At 43.6% G+C, this 19,733-nt stretch overlaps 1 protein-coding gene across 5 annotated transcripts; it reads left to right on the top strand.

Annotated features, from left to right (window-relative positions):
* Positions 1-638: 638 nt before the first annotated feature.
* Positions 639-15,043, top strand: ZBTB21 (zinc finger and BTB domain containing 21). 5 transcript variants are annotated; one of them, XM_054578652.1, is made up of 4 exons: positions 1,992-2,761; positions 6,660-6,727; positions 10,820-12,411; positions 13,009-15,043. In XM_054578652.1, the coding sequence occupies exons 3-4, from the start codon at positions 10,833-10,835 to the stop codon at positions 14,001-14,003; spliced, it is 2,574 nt and encodes an 857-aa protein (XP_054434627.1). In that variant the 5' UTR covers positions 1,992-2,761; positions 6,660-6,727; positions 10,820-10,832; the 3' UTR covers positions 14,004-15,043. The 5 variants fall into 5 exon arrangements, with proteins under 5 accessions (XP_054434614.1, XP_054434621.1, XP_054434627.1 ...); XM_054578639.1 differs by lacking the exon at positions 1,992-2,761 and adding an exon at positions 639-751 and having other exon boundaries at positions 10,820-15,043; XM_054578636.1 differs by having other exon boundaries at positions 10,820-15,043.
* The last annotated feature ends 4,690 nt before the right edge of the window (positions 15,044-19,733 follow it).

Here is a 19,733-nt window from a genome sequence, read left to right as displayed (position 1 = left end):
CAATTCACTGTCACGCCGTCCTTCCTGATCAGATCGTTTCAGTGGGAGAAAACATTAGCGCCCAAGGTCAGCAAATCCTTCTCCGGCGCACCTTCCACGCAGGCTGTGAAGGTTCCTTGTTCCTGGGCAACCTGACAGAGAGCCACCACCAGCCAAGCATCACCGGCGCCGGTCCCCACGACTGTTCATGACGCCACACCCCACCCCCTCACCCCGATCCCCAGCCCGGCTCCTGAGGACACGCTTCCGCTCGGGGAACCGACCTCCGAGGGGCGTGTGCAAGAGCGCCCGCACGCGCTGGGCCCGGGGCGGGGCGAACGGCCGCGGCGAGCCCCCTCAGAGTGCGCGCCTCCTGCCACCGCCTCCCCTCATGGCTGCCTGGAGTCTGCCACGGGTGGGCGAGAGCGCGGAGCGGTAGGAAAGCAGGGAGGCGGCGGGAGGCCGACGCGGGCGCGGTCCCAGCAGAAGCTGGGCGCGGGAGGACGCGAACGGCAGCGCCGGGGGCATTCCTGTCGGACCCGCCCTCGCCCCGCCCCCGGCGCCGTGTATCTCCCTCGCTCCGCCTCCGGCGCCCGGCAGCCAATCACAGCATCGCGCACGTGACGAGCGCTGCCTGCGATGACCTCATCCCTGGTGTGGGATGACGTCAAATTCAAGATGGATGGAATCACAGCGGCAGCGGCGGCTGCGGCGCGCGCGAGCCGAGTGTGAGCGGAAAGGGACCCGACGTCTGCCTCCAGGCTGAAGACCGGTGAGTAACTGTCACGCCCCTCGCCCTAGGAGAACTGCTGGGCTCTATGGGAGGCCAGAGCCTCCCCGCAAAACGCGGCCTTTCCTGACGTAACTCTGAGGTGATTTCTCCTCTTTTTTCTACCAGTGGGTTGCGGGTTCCGAGCGCTTCTGCGCGTGCGCCGGTTCCCGTCTCTCACCGAGCATGCCCCGGGCTCCCACGTAGCCCATTGTGCCTTCACACTGCGCATGCTCCTTTCCCGCACTTGGCCTCGCCCTCGCCACTGCGCACGCTCCATCCCTCACAGGGCTTCCCTCGTTCGGCCAGGTGGCCCTGGGGGCGGACGCGCCCGGCCTCGGCGCGAGCTGTTGCGCCGAACGGTTGGGACGTTTTCCGGTCAAGGACGCGTGCTCGCGTCCCGTGCAGTCGTGAATGCTGGCCACTGGCCTGTGTCCGCCGAGGGGCACGCGAGCGTGCGCGGAACCTGGAGGGTCAGTGGGACGCCGCACCTGCCGCGGCCGGCGCCCCTTCCCGTCGTCCCCTCGGGCCCCGCCTGGCGGCTGCCGGCATAACCGACCAGTAACCCAAGTTGACTTTGCTTTCCGCGCTTTGCTTCCTGGCCGGCCCTGCTCCGAACGCCTGGATCTCGGGGTGCATTCCTTTCTCTCCAGGCCGTTTGAAAGACCTGTTTCTCGGACTGTCTCCACTGCCCGTCGCGGAGCACAGCCCCCTCCGCTGGCCACAAGCGTTTCTGCTCGGCTTTAATGGTTCCCCCCTTGAGAAAGCCCTGGTCCGAACTCTGCAGCCAGGGGCGGTGGGGAAGAGGGCTTTCAGACTGGTGGTGCTGGGGACCCCAGCCCAGAGACTTCCGCCGGTCTGAGTCCCCGTGATCTTGTAATGGGTTCTCTTACAGCTCAGACCACTTATCGGGAACAAGTTCAGTAGCTCACTGCAAAAGAGCATAACTTTGACCGTAGGGGAGTCCCACTCTCCTAGCTCTTAACCCCGGTTACTATGCCCTCCAGCCACAGGGCTGCGTGGCTCTGGAGGGTATTTCTGCAGCAGCGCGTCTGGAGGTGGGGTGTTTTTAGACAGGTTCTGCAGCGGGATTGCGTGACAGTGGGAGATGGGGGAAACGTTCGTCAGACTCCGCTGGTGTAGCAGCCTGGGGATTTTAGTGCAAGAACCAGCAGCGCTGCTCGCGTCCAGAGTCTGAGGCCGTCAGTGTAGTACAGCATAGTCCAGTGACTGTTCATGATGATGGTCCTGAATCATGAAAAGGAGCCTGCATTGTGTTCTGTGTACCTTGTTTAAGAAGACAAGAAAATAGGTTAAACCATTTTAGAAAGATTTCTCATTGACAGTTATTTTTAAAACTTTCCCTCTCCGATGCTTAAATTCTTCATTCATCTCTAATGACTAAAAGTCATTACATTTAAATTTAAGTATCCCTAAGTATTGCTGTTACAAAGAAACAAATTTGGAGCATTGGTTTACTTGAAAAGGTTATAACCCTTGCCCTCAAGGAGTTTATAGTGTTCATGGCAGGGGGTATTGGGTGTGTAACAGAAGGGCTAAGTTACTGAGGGAGCCTCTGGGTGAAGAGGAGGTAATTGAAGGGACAATTCTAGATGTCCCCAAAGCCAGTGGGGATGGGAGAGCAGGTCTTGGGCTGTTCATGTGCACAGGTCGTAGTGACTAGCTAGAAAGGAAAGAGGAGAAGTTTCTGGTTTGGGAGATCTGGTGGCTGGCAGCCCATGAAACTGAAGAGGGAATACGTGAGGACCAGCAGACATGGGGGTCGGGGCGAGAGGGTGTGGATCATACCTCCTGCCCTGGACATGTGGGATATCCTGTGATGGAAGTCTTCACTGGGCAGCTGAGAGGCTGGATGGAGTTCCAAGAAGCACAAGCAGAGACACAGATTTCAGAGTCATTACCCAGTGGTAAATTAAAGCCACAAGAACTCATACACAAAGCAAAGAAACCTGCCACGTGCTGAGCTCTGTAGCAGATGCTGGAGCAATAAAGGTGAGCAAGTCCAGGTCTCAAGCCTTTAGTGCAATACACAGGTGGAAACAAGAGGTCTCCCTTTTAGGGTCTTTCATAAAGGAGATATGAAAGTATATCACTCAGTAGTTGTATTATTGCAAAGAGATAAAATACTATGGTAGTTCAGATGACTAAGGTACTGGCTAGTTTAGTAGGTACAAACTACTAAACTTTATAGGAACAGTGACATTTGAGCTGGATCTTTCTGTAGAAGCTGGCTGAGTAAAGGAAAGGTAAGAAAGATATATTTAGATGGTAGAAATCAGATGTGCAAGTTTGTAGAGTGGGAGGTAAGGGTGTCCATTAAGGGTGGAGAAATGACTTGTGACCAGAGTATGAAGAGTCTTGTATGCCATTCCAGCACTTGGATTTTATCTAAGAAATGGAAAATCAATATAATATTCCAAAGCAGAGCAGTGATGGACCAGCTTTATGTTATGAAACAAAGGCATGATTTCTACTGCATAGAATTGGAGTGTCACAGCATTGAAAAATCAATATTTATTATTGTGCAAGGTAATATGTTGAGCATTGTGAAGAGAGTCAAAAGATATTAAATAGATCCTCGGTCCTTAAATAGCTTACAGTTCTGTTGGTGAGACACAGATGACTAATAGTATAAGGCAATAAATAAACACTATGTAAATGGTGCCGCTCTGTGTAATGCAGGAGTTGAAAGGTGTTTGCTTGTTACAAGTAGTCAAGGAAGGTGTATTAGTTTTCTAAGGCTGCCATAACAAAGTACCACAGACCAAGTCGCGTAAGTAACAGAAATTCATTTTCTCGTAGTTTTCGAGCCTAGAAGTCCAAAATTAAGGTATCTTTAGTGTTGATTTCTCCTAAGGCTTCTCCTTGGCATGTAGATGACTGGCTTCTCTGTCTTCACATGGCCATGCCTCTGTGTTTGTGTCCCCTTCTTATAAGTATACCAGCCAGGTTGGAGTCCAGCCCAGAGACCTCATTTTAACTTATTACCCCTTTTAGACCTTGTCTCCAAATACACTTACATTCTGAGGTACTGGAGGTTAGAACTTCAGCATATGAACGGGTTGGGGGCAGGTCACACCGTCCAGCCAATGACAGAAGGCCTAATTGGAACTTGCCTGAGCTTTGAAAGATGATTATTGTTGAGCTGAGTGGCATGCTGGGGAGGAGTTAGATGAGGTGTCGAACATTGCAGATTAGGTGATAGAATAAGCAAGATGTTGAGGTTATGTCTCAGAGATGAAGTATCTGAAGCAGGAAGCTAATCTTTGGGATAACTAAGTGGAAGAAAATCTAAAAAATAGTTTGAAACCAAAGTTACAGAGCCTTGGAGTATGTGTCTTTAAAATTTTGCATTTTAGCCTAATGGAGAACCATTGTTTCTGTTATTTTGTTTTTAAAGTCAAGGCTGTCTCTTTTCACTTAGATCTTACGTCTCAGCTAAAATGTCGCATCAAGGCATTTCCTGACCATCCTCTCTAAACCCCTAGTTACTCCACTTAGTCATAACACTTTGTTTATTTCCATTATAACATTTAGAACAAGCCGTATCATGTTTTTTCCTTCCTTGTTTATCATCTGATTTACTTTATTAAAAAGTGGGAGCCTTGTCTATTTTGTGCGCCCCTGTATTTCAAATATATCTTACCATGCCTTGCATATGTATGTAGTAGTTGAGCAAATAAATTGCATTAATAATAGTAACTCTTAATGTGTACATCTGGAGAATGATTAAAGCTTTGTTTTAGAAAACTCAGTGGAGCAGCAGTTTATAAAGGATAGATTTGGAAGTTATGGCAGAAAGAATGAATACCACTTAGAACTATGTTAGGGACATTTAATGACAAGAACAGAAATTGAATGGTTAGATTGAATAGAAAAAGGAATTTATTATAAAGGTACAGGGTTGCTCTTGAGGTTTGAGGAAAAGCTAAAGAATTGGACTGGAAAGGACAAAAACCATGGTAACTGCAGGAATCTGTGTAGCCAAGCACTGGCAGGCTGCACTTCCAGGCTGCTGCTGAGATAAATCAGCTCCCCTCATTTACTGCCTTTGACATCTTTCTCAGGCCCAAGTTCCAGAGAGAAAGTTTCTGATTGGCTTGGCTTTGATTATGTGCTTACCCCTGCGCAAGGGAGAGCAGGCATCAGGCTGTGCTCAGAGGTTGAGGGTGGTTCTTCCAAAGCCAAACCTAGGGGCCTCCTGCAGCGGCAGGAGGAGTGGCTGCAGGCGGCCAGGCCCAGGGAAGCCCCACTGGGCCTGAACTGAGTTACACTGGAGCCGTTCAGCTGGAGGTGCAGAGGACACACCTTTAACCAAAATCAGACCTTCTCTAGAGACTAAAAATGTGGTGAGATGGACCCCAAGGGAGTGAGTGATGCTACCCTCTTGAAGGATCAGATAAACAAGGCTGACTTTGAAATCTGAGGAGCTTCAGAAGTTTCTGGATATCTCCACTGTCCCAGAGTGAGTGATGGTAAGAACTAAACTCAGAACTGGCTTCCTGTCACCATGTAATAGTAGAATCAAATGGAGATAATCAGAGTTAAATCCAGAGGTGAAGTTTTGGAGTTGAATGGTGTGTGTGTGTTTATATTCCAAAGTCAAATGTAGGTGCATGGTTCCTCTATGTGGTTCCCTTTTGTTACATGTATTCCCTCTTTTTTCTCTCCAGTGCCATTTTAGGACTATATAATGAGCCCCCAACATCCTGAAGGATTCCGTGCCCGGAGTTCAATTTTAGGATGATACTTTAAACAGAGACATTTCCCTATAGATCTGGTAGGGTTTTGAGTGCCAGCCTTGGAGCCAGTTTGATTTATAATGTACCTTAGCTCTGATTTAAAACCTGAGTTTTAGTCTCCAAAACTTGAAAGTTAGTGAGGAGGTTATTTTGGCTCCTTCCCATCTTCCTTTCTGAGCCCATTCCTCATCTCCAAGTGTCCTTTTATCCAAGTGTTTTTCTGTTTTCTGTTTCTATCCCCAGAATGCGGTGTATTCCAAAACTGCCTGCATTCCATCTATCCCCTTAAAAATCTTAACTTCTGGCAATGATCTAGATTTGGTATAAAGAGGATATTACTGGCATTGAATTAAATTGTATTAAAATACGAATTTCACACCCCTCTAATTAGTGCCTGAGGAATTTGAGGTGATAGTAGGAATGAATTTCCTGGAATACAGTTGTGAAGAGCTTTTTAGCCATTCTAGGGAGCTGGCATCCCAGGCCAGGGCTAGCCTTCTGGGAGCTTTGAAGCCCTGGTAGGATCAAATGAGTGTTTTTGGAAAGTATCCATGGTAGAAATGTGAGGAGTGGAACCTCTAGTGTTACTGTAATAGTCAAGTGAGCTGTGAGCCCCAAACCTTCCCGATGTCCCCACTGTTCATTCCTGCATCCTCCCGCCCCTGACCCAATTAACTGCTTCTTGACATCAGTAGTAGTATACATTTTCTGTATCCTCCATCACGCATGTCTGTCCAATCACAGGAGTGTGTGCTGCTGGAGAACAGGCAGCCAGCCAGCGCGCTCGTCTGCCATCACAGCGCCGGTTGGGATACGCAGCCTCTCGCAGGCCCACGTAACCATTCGGGAAAGGGAGGAAGTGAAACGTGTGCTTGCCACATAGGAAATACTATATGTACTGGGAACTTTCAAACATTACTACGCCTTGTGTTCATCATGAAAATCCTTTGTGATGGGAAGTGTTAGCCCCGCTTATCAGGTTAAGGAAACTACCTGTACTCAGAAAGGTCAAGTGATCTTTACAAGGTTACATGTGTAATAGATGGCAAAGCCAGGAGTTGAGGCAAGTACACTGATTTGAAAGTCCCACGCAGCTACAACTTCCATGAATTATTAACCAAAAAGATTCTCTCATTTTGAAATTTCAGGAAACAACATGAGATAGAAACAATTCAGGAAGAGTTTGGGAAGACATTTGTGTGCTGGGATCCAAGTGGTAAGCAAACCACAGCCCGGTTTCAGAGTCTGGTTTTCCTGGGGGATTTCCTCCCAGCTTTTTCTGCCTCTCATACAGGGCCTTTTCTTCACATTTCACCCACTTTTCTTTTAAGAGCGCTGAGGTTTTTCCACCATGACTAAAAATGGTAGCAGGAACACCTGCACTGATGAGTCAGGTGGAGATGAGCAAAGGAACAGGCACAGGACGTGGACGCAGTTGGCAATGTTTATACATGAGAGCTTCTAAACTTATGATGCACTGTCTTCTATAAGTCAGAGGCTAATTATTCATAATTAAAACATACATAAGAAATCGGAGTTTGATGAGCCAGCAGATTTTCAGTGGAGAAAGGACACCCAGTAACAAAGCTGGCTTCATCTGGGGGCCAAAGAGCAACCGGTTTTGAGAAATCAGGTTCCATGCACATCCACCAGCCACAAAGGGTTTTGTTGGATTACCTCATGACGTTTAGCAGTTGTGGTTTTTCCCCCTTTTGCCTGCATTCTTAATGTAGCACTTTTTGTTTTTAGTTAAGTTCTTAAACTCCATAAATATACCTACTGCCCTTAAAACACAAAAGTTCAAAATGTTTTCTGTCTGCAGCTCCACCAGGAAAGGGGCCATTGTCTCTAAGTTTTAGTAATTGAATTAAAAGATAAGAGCCGGGGCCTCAACCTGAAGGTAAGGGGTCTGTACTGCCCCAGGCTTTCCGTCCTGTTGCTACAGACATCTCGAGCCTTTGTCCTGGGCTACTGGAGAGGCAGGAGAGGCAGGAGAGGCCGTGCTCTTCTAAAGAGCCCTCAAGTGCAGTGCCAGGGCCCTCAGGCCTCTGTCCCCTCTCCAGCCTCCTCTCCTGCCTTCCCCTCCACAAATCCTTTGATCCGGCCCAAACCTCTGTCTTGTCTCTGTGATGCTGGGCATACTGCTCTTATTTTTGAAATGCCCTTCACTCTTCCTTCCTGACTCCTCCCACGTACTTAATTAACTCCTGCTCGTTCCTGAGGTCTCATTATGAATGCCTTCCCTGGCCTCCCTCTCACCTGGATCATTGCCTATCACCTGTACTCTGTCTGTATTTTGTACACACCCGTCTGGTGCTTAGCATATTGGAGCATGATGACGGATTGGCTTGTCCTGTTCCCATGCAAGACTTCGGGCACTGTAATGCAGGACCATGCTTGTCAGATTGATATCCTCCACGTTTAGCAGGTTCTGGCACATACTAGACAGGTGCCCAGCTATGAGAAGTATGTAACTTGATGACTAGCAATCCAGGCTCTGGGGCCAGACTCTAGCCCCACGACTAACTGACTGGGTGACCTTGAGCACATTACTTGAGCTCTCAGTGCTTCCATTTCCTAATTTATAAAACAAGGATGATGACAGAACCTAGCTCTGGTGTTTATGTGAGAATTGAAAGAGGAAATGAGAGGCGGGTCTTGTAGGGATTAAGAGCATGGCCTCTGAAGTCAGTCACCTGGTATGAGTCCTGCTCTGCTGCTTAGTCTAGGTGACGCTGAGCACGTTGCTTATCCATCTGTGTTTTGTTTTCTGTAAAATAGGGGTAATAACAGTACCTACAGCTTAGGGTTGCTGTTAATGTTGAGTTTATGAATGAAAGTGTTTACAGTAGTGTGTGGCAGTAAATGTTTAATTAGTGTTTGAGTGACTAGATGAAAATACATATTGTGTTTATCAGGCATATCACGAATTTGGACATGTTTAGCCACTTCTTGGGCAAGCAGTCTCATTGATACTCTAAATGGTGGTTAAAGTCAAATAGTTTTAATCCCCAAATAATTTTCAGAGATAGTGACTATTTTTCTTAGAATTCAACTCTGATTTATTGTTCTCTAATTCCCGTATGTTTTTGTTCAAAGATGATAAAAGCCTGTGGTTCAAGGGATTGGAAATACCTACTTAGAGCAAAAACAGGGATAATAATTTGAAGAAAGCAAAGGAAGGAGACTTTCTGAACAATGAAAAAGGAAATGTTGACTTTTAGCATATAGGAATAGGGTACGGATGGTATGTGGAATAGCATTTGCTTCATGTTCAAGGACAGACAACCACATTCTTGGTTTAGTCTTCACACAGTTCCTTGGTCTCTACTTAGAGTTTCACGTTCCCATGGTGTCTTATTTTGAATTCCCCAAAAGCAAATGCTGAAACGTGGATGGAGTTAATCCTCCAAATTAATTGCGCAGCATTTGTCAAGTGCTTACTACACATGATGCTAGCTCACCTAAACTTTGAAACAGCCTTGAAGGAGAGCACAGTCCATGTCATTTGAAGTGAGGAGACCTGATAATCAGAGAGGCTAATTGACAGCAAGGAAGGAACTGGCATTTCATCCCCAGCATCTTGGGCAGAGCCTGCACCCTGCCACTAGGTTGTGTCTTACCTTTAGATTTGAAGAGACTTTAAGTGAAATCCCAATTCAAACTTCTTAATTTAGAATTAATAGTAATGTAGTTTAGACCCAGGCCAGAGTTTCCTTTGTGCTATTTTTGAACATGTGATTTGGTAAAAAAAAAAAAAAAAAAATATTCAGAAGATTGCAAGGTATTCAGCATAAAAAAGAGAAACTCTTATTCTTTAACATTTCTAACCGTTGTTGAATAGTAATTAGGGTACAGTAGTAATTAGCAAATGATTTTTCACTTTCAAAATTCATACCTATTTTTATTTTTATTTTTAATCTTCACTCAAGGGTATGTTTTTTATTGATTTTAGAGAGAGAGGAAGGGGAAGGGGAGAGAGAGAAACATCATTGTGAAGGAGAAACTTCAAAAGATTGCCTCCACTACACAACCTTACTGGAAATCAAACCCGCAACCTTTTAGTGTATGGGATGACGCTCTAACCAACTGAACCACCTGGCCAGAGCCCAAATTTGTACCTTTAAAAAAATTATTTATTTTTTTTAGAGGAGAAGAGAGGGAGAGAAACATAAATGTGTGGTTGCCTCTCGCACACCCCCAACTAGGGATCTGGCCTGCAGCCCAGGTATGTGCCCTGACCTGTAATCAAACTAGTGACCTTTCTGTTTGCAGGCTGGCACTCAGCCTACTGAGCCACACCAGCCAGGGCTATACCTGTTTTTAAAAGTCCGGTGAGATCTCTACTTTGCAGCCCATTGTTTACAATTCCCATTGCAAGTAAATATACCCAATTGTGGAGGAGGAGGAATCTTTCCTCTACCCTTCTAGGTTCTTCAGTCTGGTTTAATAATTATATCTACATGAGACAGATTAACAGGAGAAAATAGTGAAATTTAATTACATATATACATATGGGGACCCCAGATTCATGAGAGGTTCAGAGACAGATAAGGGAAATGAGGTATGTATGACATTCTGAGCTATGGATGACGTAAGGCATCTTGGGGGCGTCAGAGTGGATGGTCATTGTAGGACAAGAAGAGCAGTATTCAGAAATTAGTAGTTTGTCCTGCCATATAGATAGGTCAGGAAGGTTATCTGATAATCTTATGGACAAGGCCCTAATTCAATTCCTCTAGGTTGTTTGGAGGCCAAGTTTCTCTTGAGTCCACAGGGTCTCAGTTGCCTTCAGTTCAAAATAGTCCACATACCACAAAGACTCATCTTAGCTGACTCGTTCTGAACCCCTCCACAGTAATAAAGCAGATTTCCTTTCAGAATTTTAGACTTAAGGCAATTCAATACTTCATGCTTATTCTCTGAACTAAAAAGAATAGAACCAAACAGCAAATGGGTAAGGACCCTAAGTAATAAACCATTATTTTCAAACATTGCTTCCTTACATACCTGTCAAGTTCTAGCAGCCCTTCTGATGATATGAAAATGCCTGTGTCACAATATTTAGTTCCTAAAATCCCTTAATTTTAATGATTGATAATCTACTTATACCATGAGACTTGTTTCCTCATATTTTTTTGTTATTTAAATAAGATTGTTCATCCAAAAAGCTTTCGTGTGCTTATAATCTGCTAAATATTGACACCTTGGAAAAGACAGCAGATGTGCCCTGCCCCTAAGGAGCATTTTGCCTGGGGGGAAATTTTTACTGCATTGTTCATAATAATTTTATACTTTTGTTTTTCAGATTAGCCCAAGCAATGGAGGGATTACAGCATTACATCAACCCAGCGCATGCCATTTCTCTCCTGAGCGCACTCAATGAGGAGCGCCTCAAAGGACAGTTGTGTGATGTGCTTCTGATTGTTGGAGACCAGAAATTTCGAGCTCATAAAAATGTCTTGGCTGCTAGCAGTGAATACTTTCATAGTTTATTCACAAATAAGGAGAATGAGTCGCAAACTGTATTTCAGCTTGACTTTTGTGAACCAGATGCTTTTGATAACGTTCTGAACTACATTTATTCCTCATCTTTGTTTGTTGAGAAAGGCAGCCTTGCTGCTGTGCAAGAACTAGGCTATAGCCTCGGGATCTCCTTTCTGACTAATATCGTTTCTAAAACACCTCAAGCCCCCTTTCCAATGTGTCCCAACAGAAAAAAAGTATTCATAGAGCATGATGAAAACAGTTCTCAAAAGAGAAGTGTCATTGTCTGTCAAAGCAGGAACGAAGCACAAGGAAAAACTGTTAGTCCAAGTCCACCTGATCTAAGCCATACTTCTCGGCCTTCCCCGAGCATTGCAGTCAAGGCCAATACCAGTAAGCCACATGTTCCCAAACCAATCGAACCACTTCACAATTTGTCACTGACTGAGAAAAGTTGGCCAAAAGATGGTTCTGTGGGATACACAAAGTCTCTTGAACGTTCTGGGTCTCTGGATGATACCAACAGAAGCAGTCTGGTGAGAAGGAATGCAGTCCTACCTTCCACGCCACTACAAGACAGAGAAGCACTGGATGATAAACCAGGTGGAAGCGGTCAGCTTCCCAAAGGAAAAGCTATAGAGCTGGCTTTGAAAAGGCCACGACCACCTGTTTTGTCTCTTCGAAGCTCATCAGAGACTCCCTATCTATTGAAAGAAACTAACAGAGGAAGTGGCCCAGGCGAGGACAGAAACTTGTTGTACTATTCAAAATTGGGCTTGGTGATCCCGTCCAGTGGGTCTGCTTCTGCAAACCAAAGCATCGACAGAAGTGGCCCGCTTGTTAAGAGTCTCCTGCGACGGTCACTGTCAATGGACAGCCAGGTTCCTGTGTATTCTTCCTCCATAGATTTGAAATCTTCACAGGGGTCATCTGCAGTGCCTGGCGATGCACCAGGGAATGTGTTTTGTGCTTTATCTCAAAAGTCATCTTTAAAAGAGAGTGGTGAAAAACCAGCCCTGGATGATGGGACTCCACAGCCACACCGTCTCAGGTCCTTCAGTGCTTCTCGGACCACGGAGAGGGAGGGCACCCCTCCTGTTACTGAGGTTCGCATCAAGACGGAGCCCTGCAGCCCCCTGGCAGATCCCTCCGACATCATTCGGGTCACGGTGGGGGATGCTGCTGCAGTGGCATCTGGCACGAGAGACCTTTCTCTGAAAACGGAAGATGACCAAAAAGACATGAGCAGACTCCCAGCAAAAAGGAGGTTCCAGGCGGACCGAAGACTGCCACTGAAGAAGTTAAAGGTGGATGAGCACGGCTCTCTCGTGTCAGAAGATAATCTCGAGGAAGGCTCAAGCCCCACTCTCAACGCAGATTTTCCAGATTCTGACTTGAATAAAGATGAATTTGGTGAGTTGGAGGGAACAAGACCAAACAAAAAATTTAAATGCAAACACTGCCTTAAGATCTTTAGATCAACAGCAGGTCTTCACCGGCACATTAACATGTACCACAACCCAGAAAAGCCCTACGCTTGCGACATCTGTCACAAGCGGTTTCACACAAACTTCAAGGTGTGGACCCACTGTCAGACCCAGCACGGCATAGTGAAGAATCCATCACCAGCCTCTAGTTCACATGCCGTTCTGGATGAAAAATTCCAAAGAAAGTTGATTGACATAGTGAGAGAGAGAGAGATTAAGAAGGCCCTGATCATTAAGTTGAGGCGCAGCAAGCCTGGTTTTCAGGGGCAGAGTAGTTCCCCAGCTCAAGTCATCAAGAGGAACTTGAGGTCGCGAGCCAAAGGCGCATACATTTGTACTTACTGTGGAAAGGCCTATCGCTTTCTCTCTCAGTTCAAACAGCACATAAAGATGCACCCGGGAGAGAAGCCCCTTGGAGGACACAAGGTCGCTAAGCCGAAAGCGCTCGCTCTTGATGGTCCGGTAGAGAACAAGGAGGTTTTCCAGTGCCGCCTCTGTAACGCTAAGCTCTCTTCTCTCCTAGAGCAAGGCAGCCACGAGCGACTGTGCCGAAACGCCACCGTGTGCCCCTACTGCAGCCTTAGGTTCTTTTCACCCGAGCTCAAGCACGAGCACGAGAGCAAGTGTGAGTACAAGAAGCTGACATGCCTGGAGTGTATGCGCACGTTCAAGTCCTCCTTCAGCATTTGGCGGCACCAAGTTGAAGTCCACAATCAGAACACCATGTCTCTAGCTGAAAACTTCTCTTTACCCATCCTGGACCACAATGGTGAAGTCACCGGCTCCTCCAGGCCCCAGACGCAGCCCGAGCCTCAGAAAGCAAACCATGTGGTCACAGCAAAAGATGACAACACATTCAGTGACTGTTCAGAGCAGGTCAACTTCGATTCAGAAGATTCCTCTTGTCTCCCTGAAGACCTGAGCCTTTCAAAGCCACTGAAGATCCAAGTCAAAGAGGAGCCTTTGGAGGAAGCTGAGGAAGTGGCGCCTGAGGCCAGTGCAGCTCCCAAAGAAGCAGCTTCGAGCAAGGACTCCGGCCTGTGGCCCTGCGAGAAATGTGGCAAGACGTTCACAGTGCACAAGCAGCTGGAGCGGCACCAGGAGCTCTTGTGTTCCGTGAAACCATTCATCTGTCACGTTTGCAACAAAGCTTTTCGCACCAATTTCCGGCTCTGGAGTCACTTCCAGTCCCATATGTCTCAGGCTACAGAGAACTCAGCACACAAAGAATCTGAAGTGGGCCCTGTTCCCACAAACTCTCCATCACCGCCACCTCTGCCCCCACCACCACCACTGCCCAAGATCCAGCCCCTAGAACCTGACAGTCCAACGGGTCTGTCTGAAAATGCGGCTCCAGCCACGGAGAAACTGTTTGTTCCCCAAGAATCAGACACACTTTTTTACCACGCCCCGCCCCTGTCAGCAATTACATTTAAAAGACAGTTTATGTGTAAACTATGCCATAGGACATTCAAGACTGCGTTCAGTCTTTGGAGTCATGAACAAACCCACAATTAAAAGACCTACCTACCCTTTCACCTATAACAAAATGGGGGAGGTCTCTAGATTTCAGCCTAAATGGTGAAATGTGTCATATAAGAAGCAAAATATTTTTTACAAAAGAATAATAAAGGTTGGAAATTGTTATGTTGGAATATGTTTGAGGTAAACTGATATTAGAAATATCTGTGCTCAACTTAGGAAAACTAAAAAATACAGTGCTTCTGACCTTACACTCACAGGACATTTTGACTTCATTAATGTCGAAATTTGATTGATTTTGGTTGTTTGCATGGTTCCTCATTGCACAGTGTCAGTATAATCTTTTACCTGAGGTGGGGGTTTTTTTGTTTTTTGTTTTTTTTGTTTTTTTTTTTTTTTACTGATTTGCAGTTCGTAAAATACTGTTAAAGGATTTCTCCTTTTGATTATATTAAACACCTAAGTTCTAGTTAAATCTTAGCCATGCTCTTAAGTCCAAAACTTATCAGGAACAAGTGGAGTAGTTTGCAGCATTTAGGTCTTTAGAATACTCTAGCAATAAAAAAAAATTATGAACCTCAACTTTAATAAGTTATCCTGACACTTGATAAAAATATTTGGCATTTTGTGGTCATGTAGAACCTTTTTGTATGAAAATTGTGAGAAATTTAAATCAGCAATAGTAATACTTAGATTTCTATAAAATAAAAACTTGCTCTTGGGTCATTTAATATAATTATTGATGGAAGACTTGAGAAATGAAAATACTAAGATTTTTGGGAGGCCTCTAACATCCGTTTACAAAAGCTTTGGTAGCAGCAGACCAAACTGCTGCACCGGTGCTGTGTGCACATCACAGTTCTAAGTTCAGTCCAGCATCGGAAGGACTAAATGTTTGGTGTCCTCTGGTTTATGCTGCCACAAATTGAGGATCTAAGTGTATTTGGGACAAAGATAGCATGGCACTAATTTTGAAATTAACAACATTAGTATAACAAACAAGGTTGGGACCTACATTTACAAAGAGTCAGTCCAGCTGCTCTGAATCCCAAATTACCACTCACTTCCAGAGACTTGAAGCAGAGGGAGAAATGCCACACTGCAGTCTCACGTGCTTTTAAAAACTATTTACAATATACAGTTTCCTACCTCTTTTTCTTGTGATAAGTTCTGTTAGAATTTGTTGGACTTTATTGTGGTAAAACATCTGTAGTGAAACCATTCTGCTTTAAGTCACTGCTTAGTGTTTCATAAATAGGTATTAAAGTACTATCAAGGGTCCAAAATTAGTTTTTCTTCTTTGGGCCCTTAGGGTTTGGGTTTTTGTTTTTTTTTTCTATTTTGTATTTAAAATTAAATTGTAATTAAAAGCCTTTCAGTAGGTGTTATCCAAAGTTTAAGGAGCTGTTTCAAATGGTAAATTTTTTTCATTTGTGTGGGTGGTTAGATATGTAAGAGTAGAAAAATTGGGGGAATTACAAAAGCCTTTTAAGGTAGTGATAGCGGTTAAGACTCTCAAGTTTGTTTTTTACAAACTATTCTTTCAAATAAAAAAATTGACTACTGTGACTAAAAAATAGTTTTCTGAGTGCTTAAATTTGTGCTCCAGCAGAAAAGAACTGTCTTCATCAGTCTCATTACCCACATTCCATACCAATGCTAGGAAAGACATGCTTGCTTTTTACTTGAAATACAAGTATTTTTATAAAATACTAATTGTACATTGTAGAAATTACATAGGAAATTTTGCTTGTTCCATTTGAAAACTCAAAAATTCCCAAATATTTGGTTACTTCCTATTTCTGTTGTTACCTAAATTTGATGAAAATTAAGTTACAGTTAATAATCATTACCATCTTTATATTTTCTTGAAGAAATCTGTACATTTTAAAGATAAAACTAGGGCATATGATTTTATGTCAAAAATGAGGATGGATTATTGCCCATTGAGTTCGTCCCCTCTATAATGTGGTATTTCTTACTCTGAACACCTTGGCGGCTGTCACCTCCGAAGACCATTTTCCTCAGAGTAATCATTACTACGGCTGTCAAGTATCTATAATAATTCCATGATAAACAGTATCTTGGCATTGTAAATTTAGTATTCTGGGACTTGAACCTTTATTCTACTTTTTTGAGGTTTTTTAATAAAGTTAATTAGTAAAAAATATTTTTGATCTAAATACAGGCTCTGCAAATATGTTAGATTTTAAAAATTGCCAGTGGTTTGTCTTGTTAGTTCACATTTTTGTCTAGGCAAGGAACATAAGGATTCAAATAAAATTTTGAACCAAAAACATTTATAATGCAGTTCTGGTTTTTCTATTACTTTTTATATACTGTACCTTAAAAGCATTAGGCTGAAAGAGTTTATTTTGGTGGTCAAAAAGATAAAATATGCTTCTAGTCATGTAACTATTTTAAATGTTAAGTAAAATAATGAAAGACAAGTTAATTGCTTTATTCAATAAACAGGTTTTTAAAAAATATATCTCAGTAGACAAATACTTGGTGTAAGACAACTTGGTCTTTCATTGTTGCAATTCTTTAGCAAATATATTCTTGAAAAAGTTTTTTCTGATTGTAATTTTTGAAAATGTAGAAAACTCATTATTCCTTGTAAGTATTCAGGATGCCTGCTTTTTTATGCAGTTGTGGAAAGAATGTAAGATGTTTTAATATATTCTTTGTTAATCTGAGAACTTGTTACTGAATCATTTTCTTCATGTTGGGGAGGGAGGAACACCATAAAACGTGTTTCTATCAAGGTAAGCAATGGAGGTAACAAATAGTGCACATTTTTTATAGTAATACCTCAAGGTTAACAGAATATTTACCTTTAGAACTGGTATGGTTAGTATGTATTTATAATTTTACCAAAATACACAACTAACACTTCAACAGTGATGTTATGTGCACTTGTGGGAAGATTAAGTGGTTCTTGGTTTTCTGCTCTATTATGGATTGTAATAGCCTTCTCTTTAAAAATATGCCCCAGCACTTAATTGGTGATACTGTGATTCACACGCAGCACCCACAGGTGCTGAGAATAGAAACAATAAAACATGCCCTGTCACGGAGGCAAGGGGTGTTTTCATCTATAGGCCGACAGGACAGGAGCGAGAGACAGAATTAACTCATCTGAAGTCAGCCTCTGTTCCCTCAAATTCATGTGTGTGTGTGTGTGTGTGTGTGTGTGTGTGTGTGTACACATCTGCAGCTGTAATCTGGAACTCTAGGAAGTAAGGTTTTTGAATTTTCTTAATACAAAATAATTAGATTGTCATTCATAACAAGTCTCTCTATAAATTGCACTAAATAATATTGGAATATTACAAGTCAGTTTAATCAGTTTCTGATATCTCAAATGTTTTTGCAATAATTGTAAAAAACATTGATTTAAATAATACACATTCTTAAGTTCTTTAACACTGGTCTTTTTAAGTTTTAAAAATAGGTTTTTCTTTTGTGGCTTTAGCACTTTAAGAAGTTGGAGGTTCGTCTAATTTTTGTTTGTTCAGTGTTTCTCAGTGTTCTCGGGTTGTGGCATTTCCACACGACCAGAAGGAAACCCAACAGTGAGTTAATGTCAGGCTTTTAAAAAATTCCTTTCAGAGACAGTCATTTGGGAACCAAAGTATTTTAGTGTAAATTTGTAAAATAATTGCATTCAGTGCTTTTGGTCATTTATTAGTGCTGTCCAGATTTTCCACAGTTGTACTTGGTTAATACTGATTTCCAAACAGTGATAATTTCTTACTGAGATTAATCCAAGACTGTTTCAAAACTTTCATTAAATGCTTACTGATAAAAGGAAAACAATGTGGTTTTATAATTGTGTATATTTTGTTGTTATATCTTTAGCAGAATAAATCATTTGGTTTTATTTAGAAATAAGCTTTTTTGGACTGAAAATTCATAGTCAAATAGGATTTCTGTGGATTGTTAATCCATTGCTTATTTGTATCCAATTCTGTTGTCTGTTTACTTTGCTTAAATCTTGACTAAATGATGGGAGTCAATAAATTTGTACTGTATTTTGTTTTGAGTCTTAGTCTCATTGAAATGTTCTGGACTTCGATGATGATTAATAGCATTTAAATTTATGAACATGAAACTAAAACTCTTCTATCTAGCTAATATGGAGAGCTACCTACAAGCTGTAAGAGAAATTTAATTTTTCCTCAACAACTTCCAGGTTACTTATAGAATTGTTTGCACTACAGCTTCCCTAATTTGAGCATCACAAATATAACTAAAACCACATAAGCAACAATCTGCCTACCCACTTTTTTCTTTAGTCTTCAAATTAGTGTTTTTTAAAATGATTGTGGGGGTAAATGCATAAAAAAGTTTTTAAGCACCCCACATCAGCATTTCAGCATAGCAATTAATAAACTAATTTTCTTTCATAATTTCAAGGCCTCACATTGTAGCACTTTTTTCCTTCTAACGTGTCTCTTCCTTAACACCAGCGTACATTAACTTGGTTGCAGTGGGTCAGCTTTCCCTGTGAAGAACTGAGCTGTAGAATTCAGATCACCACGACCAAGCTGGCCGTGGAACTAGGGAAGGATGGACAGATTGGAACGGTCATTCCAACCCCCTCCTGCTGGAATTGGCACTCGCCTCTTTGGACAGTTGCCTGACACCCTAAACTAGTCTTTCTGGGGATCCTCTAGCTCGAAGAGTCTTAAACTCCCTGCACCAGGAGTAATTGGCAAAATCTTTATTTGACTCTCCTTTAGCCCTTCTATTCAATTTGCCACCAAGTAATTTTGTTCTAAAAGCTTAGATCTTCTGAGTAATAACGAGCTTTCCGAGGTCTGGGATTGTTGTGTTCCTGTTGCATCCTCCTTGGTCTTAGACACACACTCAAGACGTGTGTCAAGTGTGTGATATTTCTACCCAGCCAGAGAAGCTAAGTCTTGGCTCCGTTAACATCAGCTCTTGTGAACTGGAGTTCAGTGGCAGGTATTTGTATAAAGCTCTGTCTGGAGAAAAATGTCCCCATAGAAGTACTTTGAAAATACGGGCCCGCGCAGCCCCGCTGTGTGTGAATTCAGCTGTCCTGCCCAGCCGCAGGCCCCTTCTTCGGCAGCGGGGCCCTTCGGTGGATTAGTCGACCACAGGATAGTGCAGACCTGCGTTTTGCCCCGCTGAGTGTCTTAGCGGGGTGGCATCTTCTAGGAAATGCTTCCTGGCACCCCTTCACCCAGTCCTCAGCCTGCCGAAAGTAATCCCCCTCACCATGCGTTCCCAGAGAACCCTGGCAGAGCCCAGTCACTGCTTGACCGGTGTTTGGTCGAAACAAGAAGACCGGCACGGGGCCTCAGGGAGGGGCTGTTACTTGGCTTCATGTTTCCAAGACCAGGCCGAGAAGGGGCCTAGGAAGTATTTCATAAATAAATACAGCAGAGAACTCTTGTCAGAGGCGACAGACGACCAGCCTGTTTATTTTAAGCTCTGATTAGAAGGACACTTCCTGAATGTCTCTGCATATTTTCCCCAAATTTTGATTCAACTACTCAGTAAGCGACCCGGAGTGTTTTAAGTTTTATATGGTTCTTGGTGAACTCCAGGAGGAATGGAAATAAATGTTCAGGTGGCTGGTCTTAGGTGGGCAAAGTCCTTTGGACTGTAAATGGCATGTGCTAGTTTTGGGTGTGTGCGTGCTGTGTGTGTCCCTGGTGCTCCTTAAGCGCCCATTACGTCACCCCAGTGTGGTGAGTTTTCTAAATAGGCTCATCAGGAAACCTAAGAATA

The sequence above is a fragment of the Pteronotus mesoamericanus genome, unplaced genomic scaffold (assembly GCF_021234165.1).
Source record: "Pteronotus mesoamericanus isolate MK-2021 breed Mesoamerican mustached bat unplaced genomic scaffold, CSHL_Meso_final contig_116, whole genome shotgun sequence".
Taxonomy (NCBI): Eukaryota; Metazoa; Chordata; class Mammalia; order Chiroptera; family Mormoopidae; genus Pteronotus; species Pteronotus mesoamericanus.
The sequence above is the reverse complement of the archived record's forward strand: the minus strand, read 5'-3'. Positions and strand labels throughout refer to the sequence as shown.

Bases quoted from the DNA above. Each gene is read 5' to 3' on its own strand.
- ZBTB21 (XM_054578646.1), top strand. From the start codon at position 10,833: ATGGAGGGATTACAGCATTACATCAACCCAGCGCATGCCATTTCTCTC.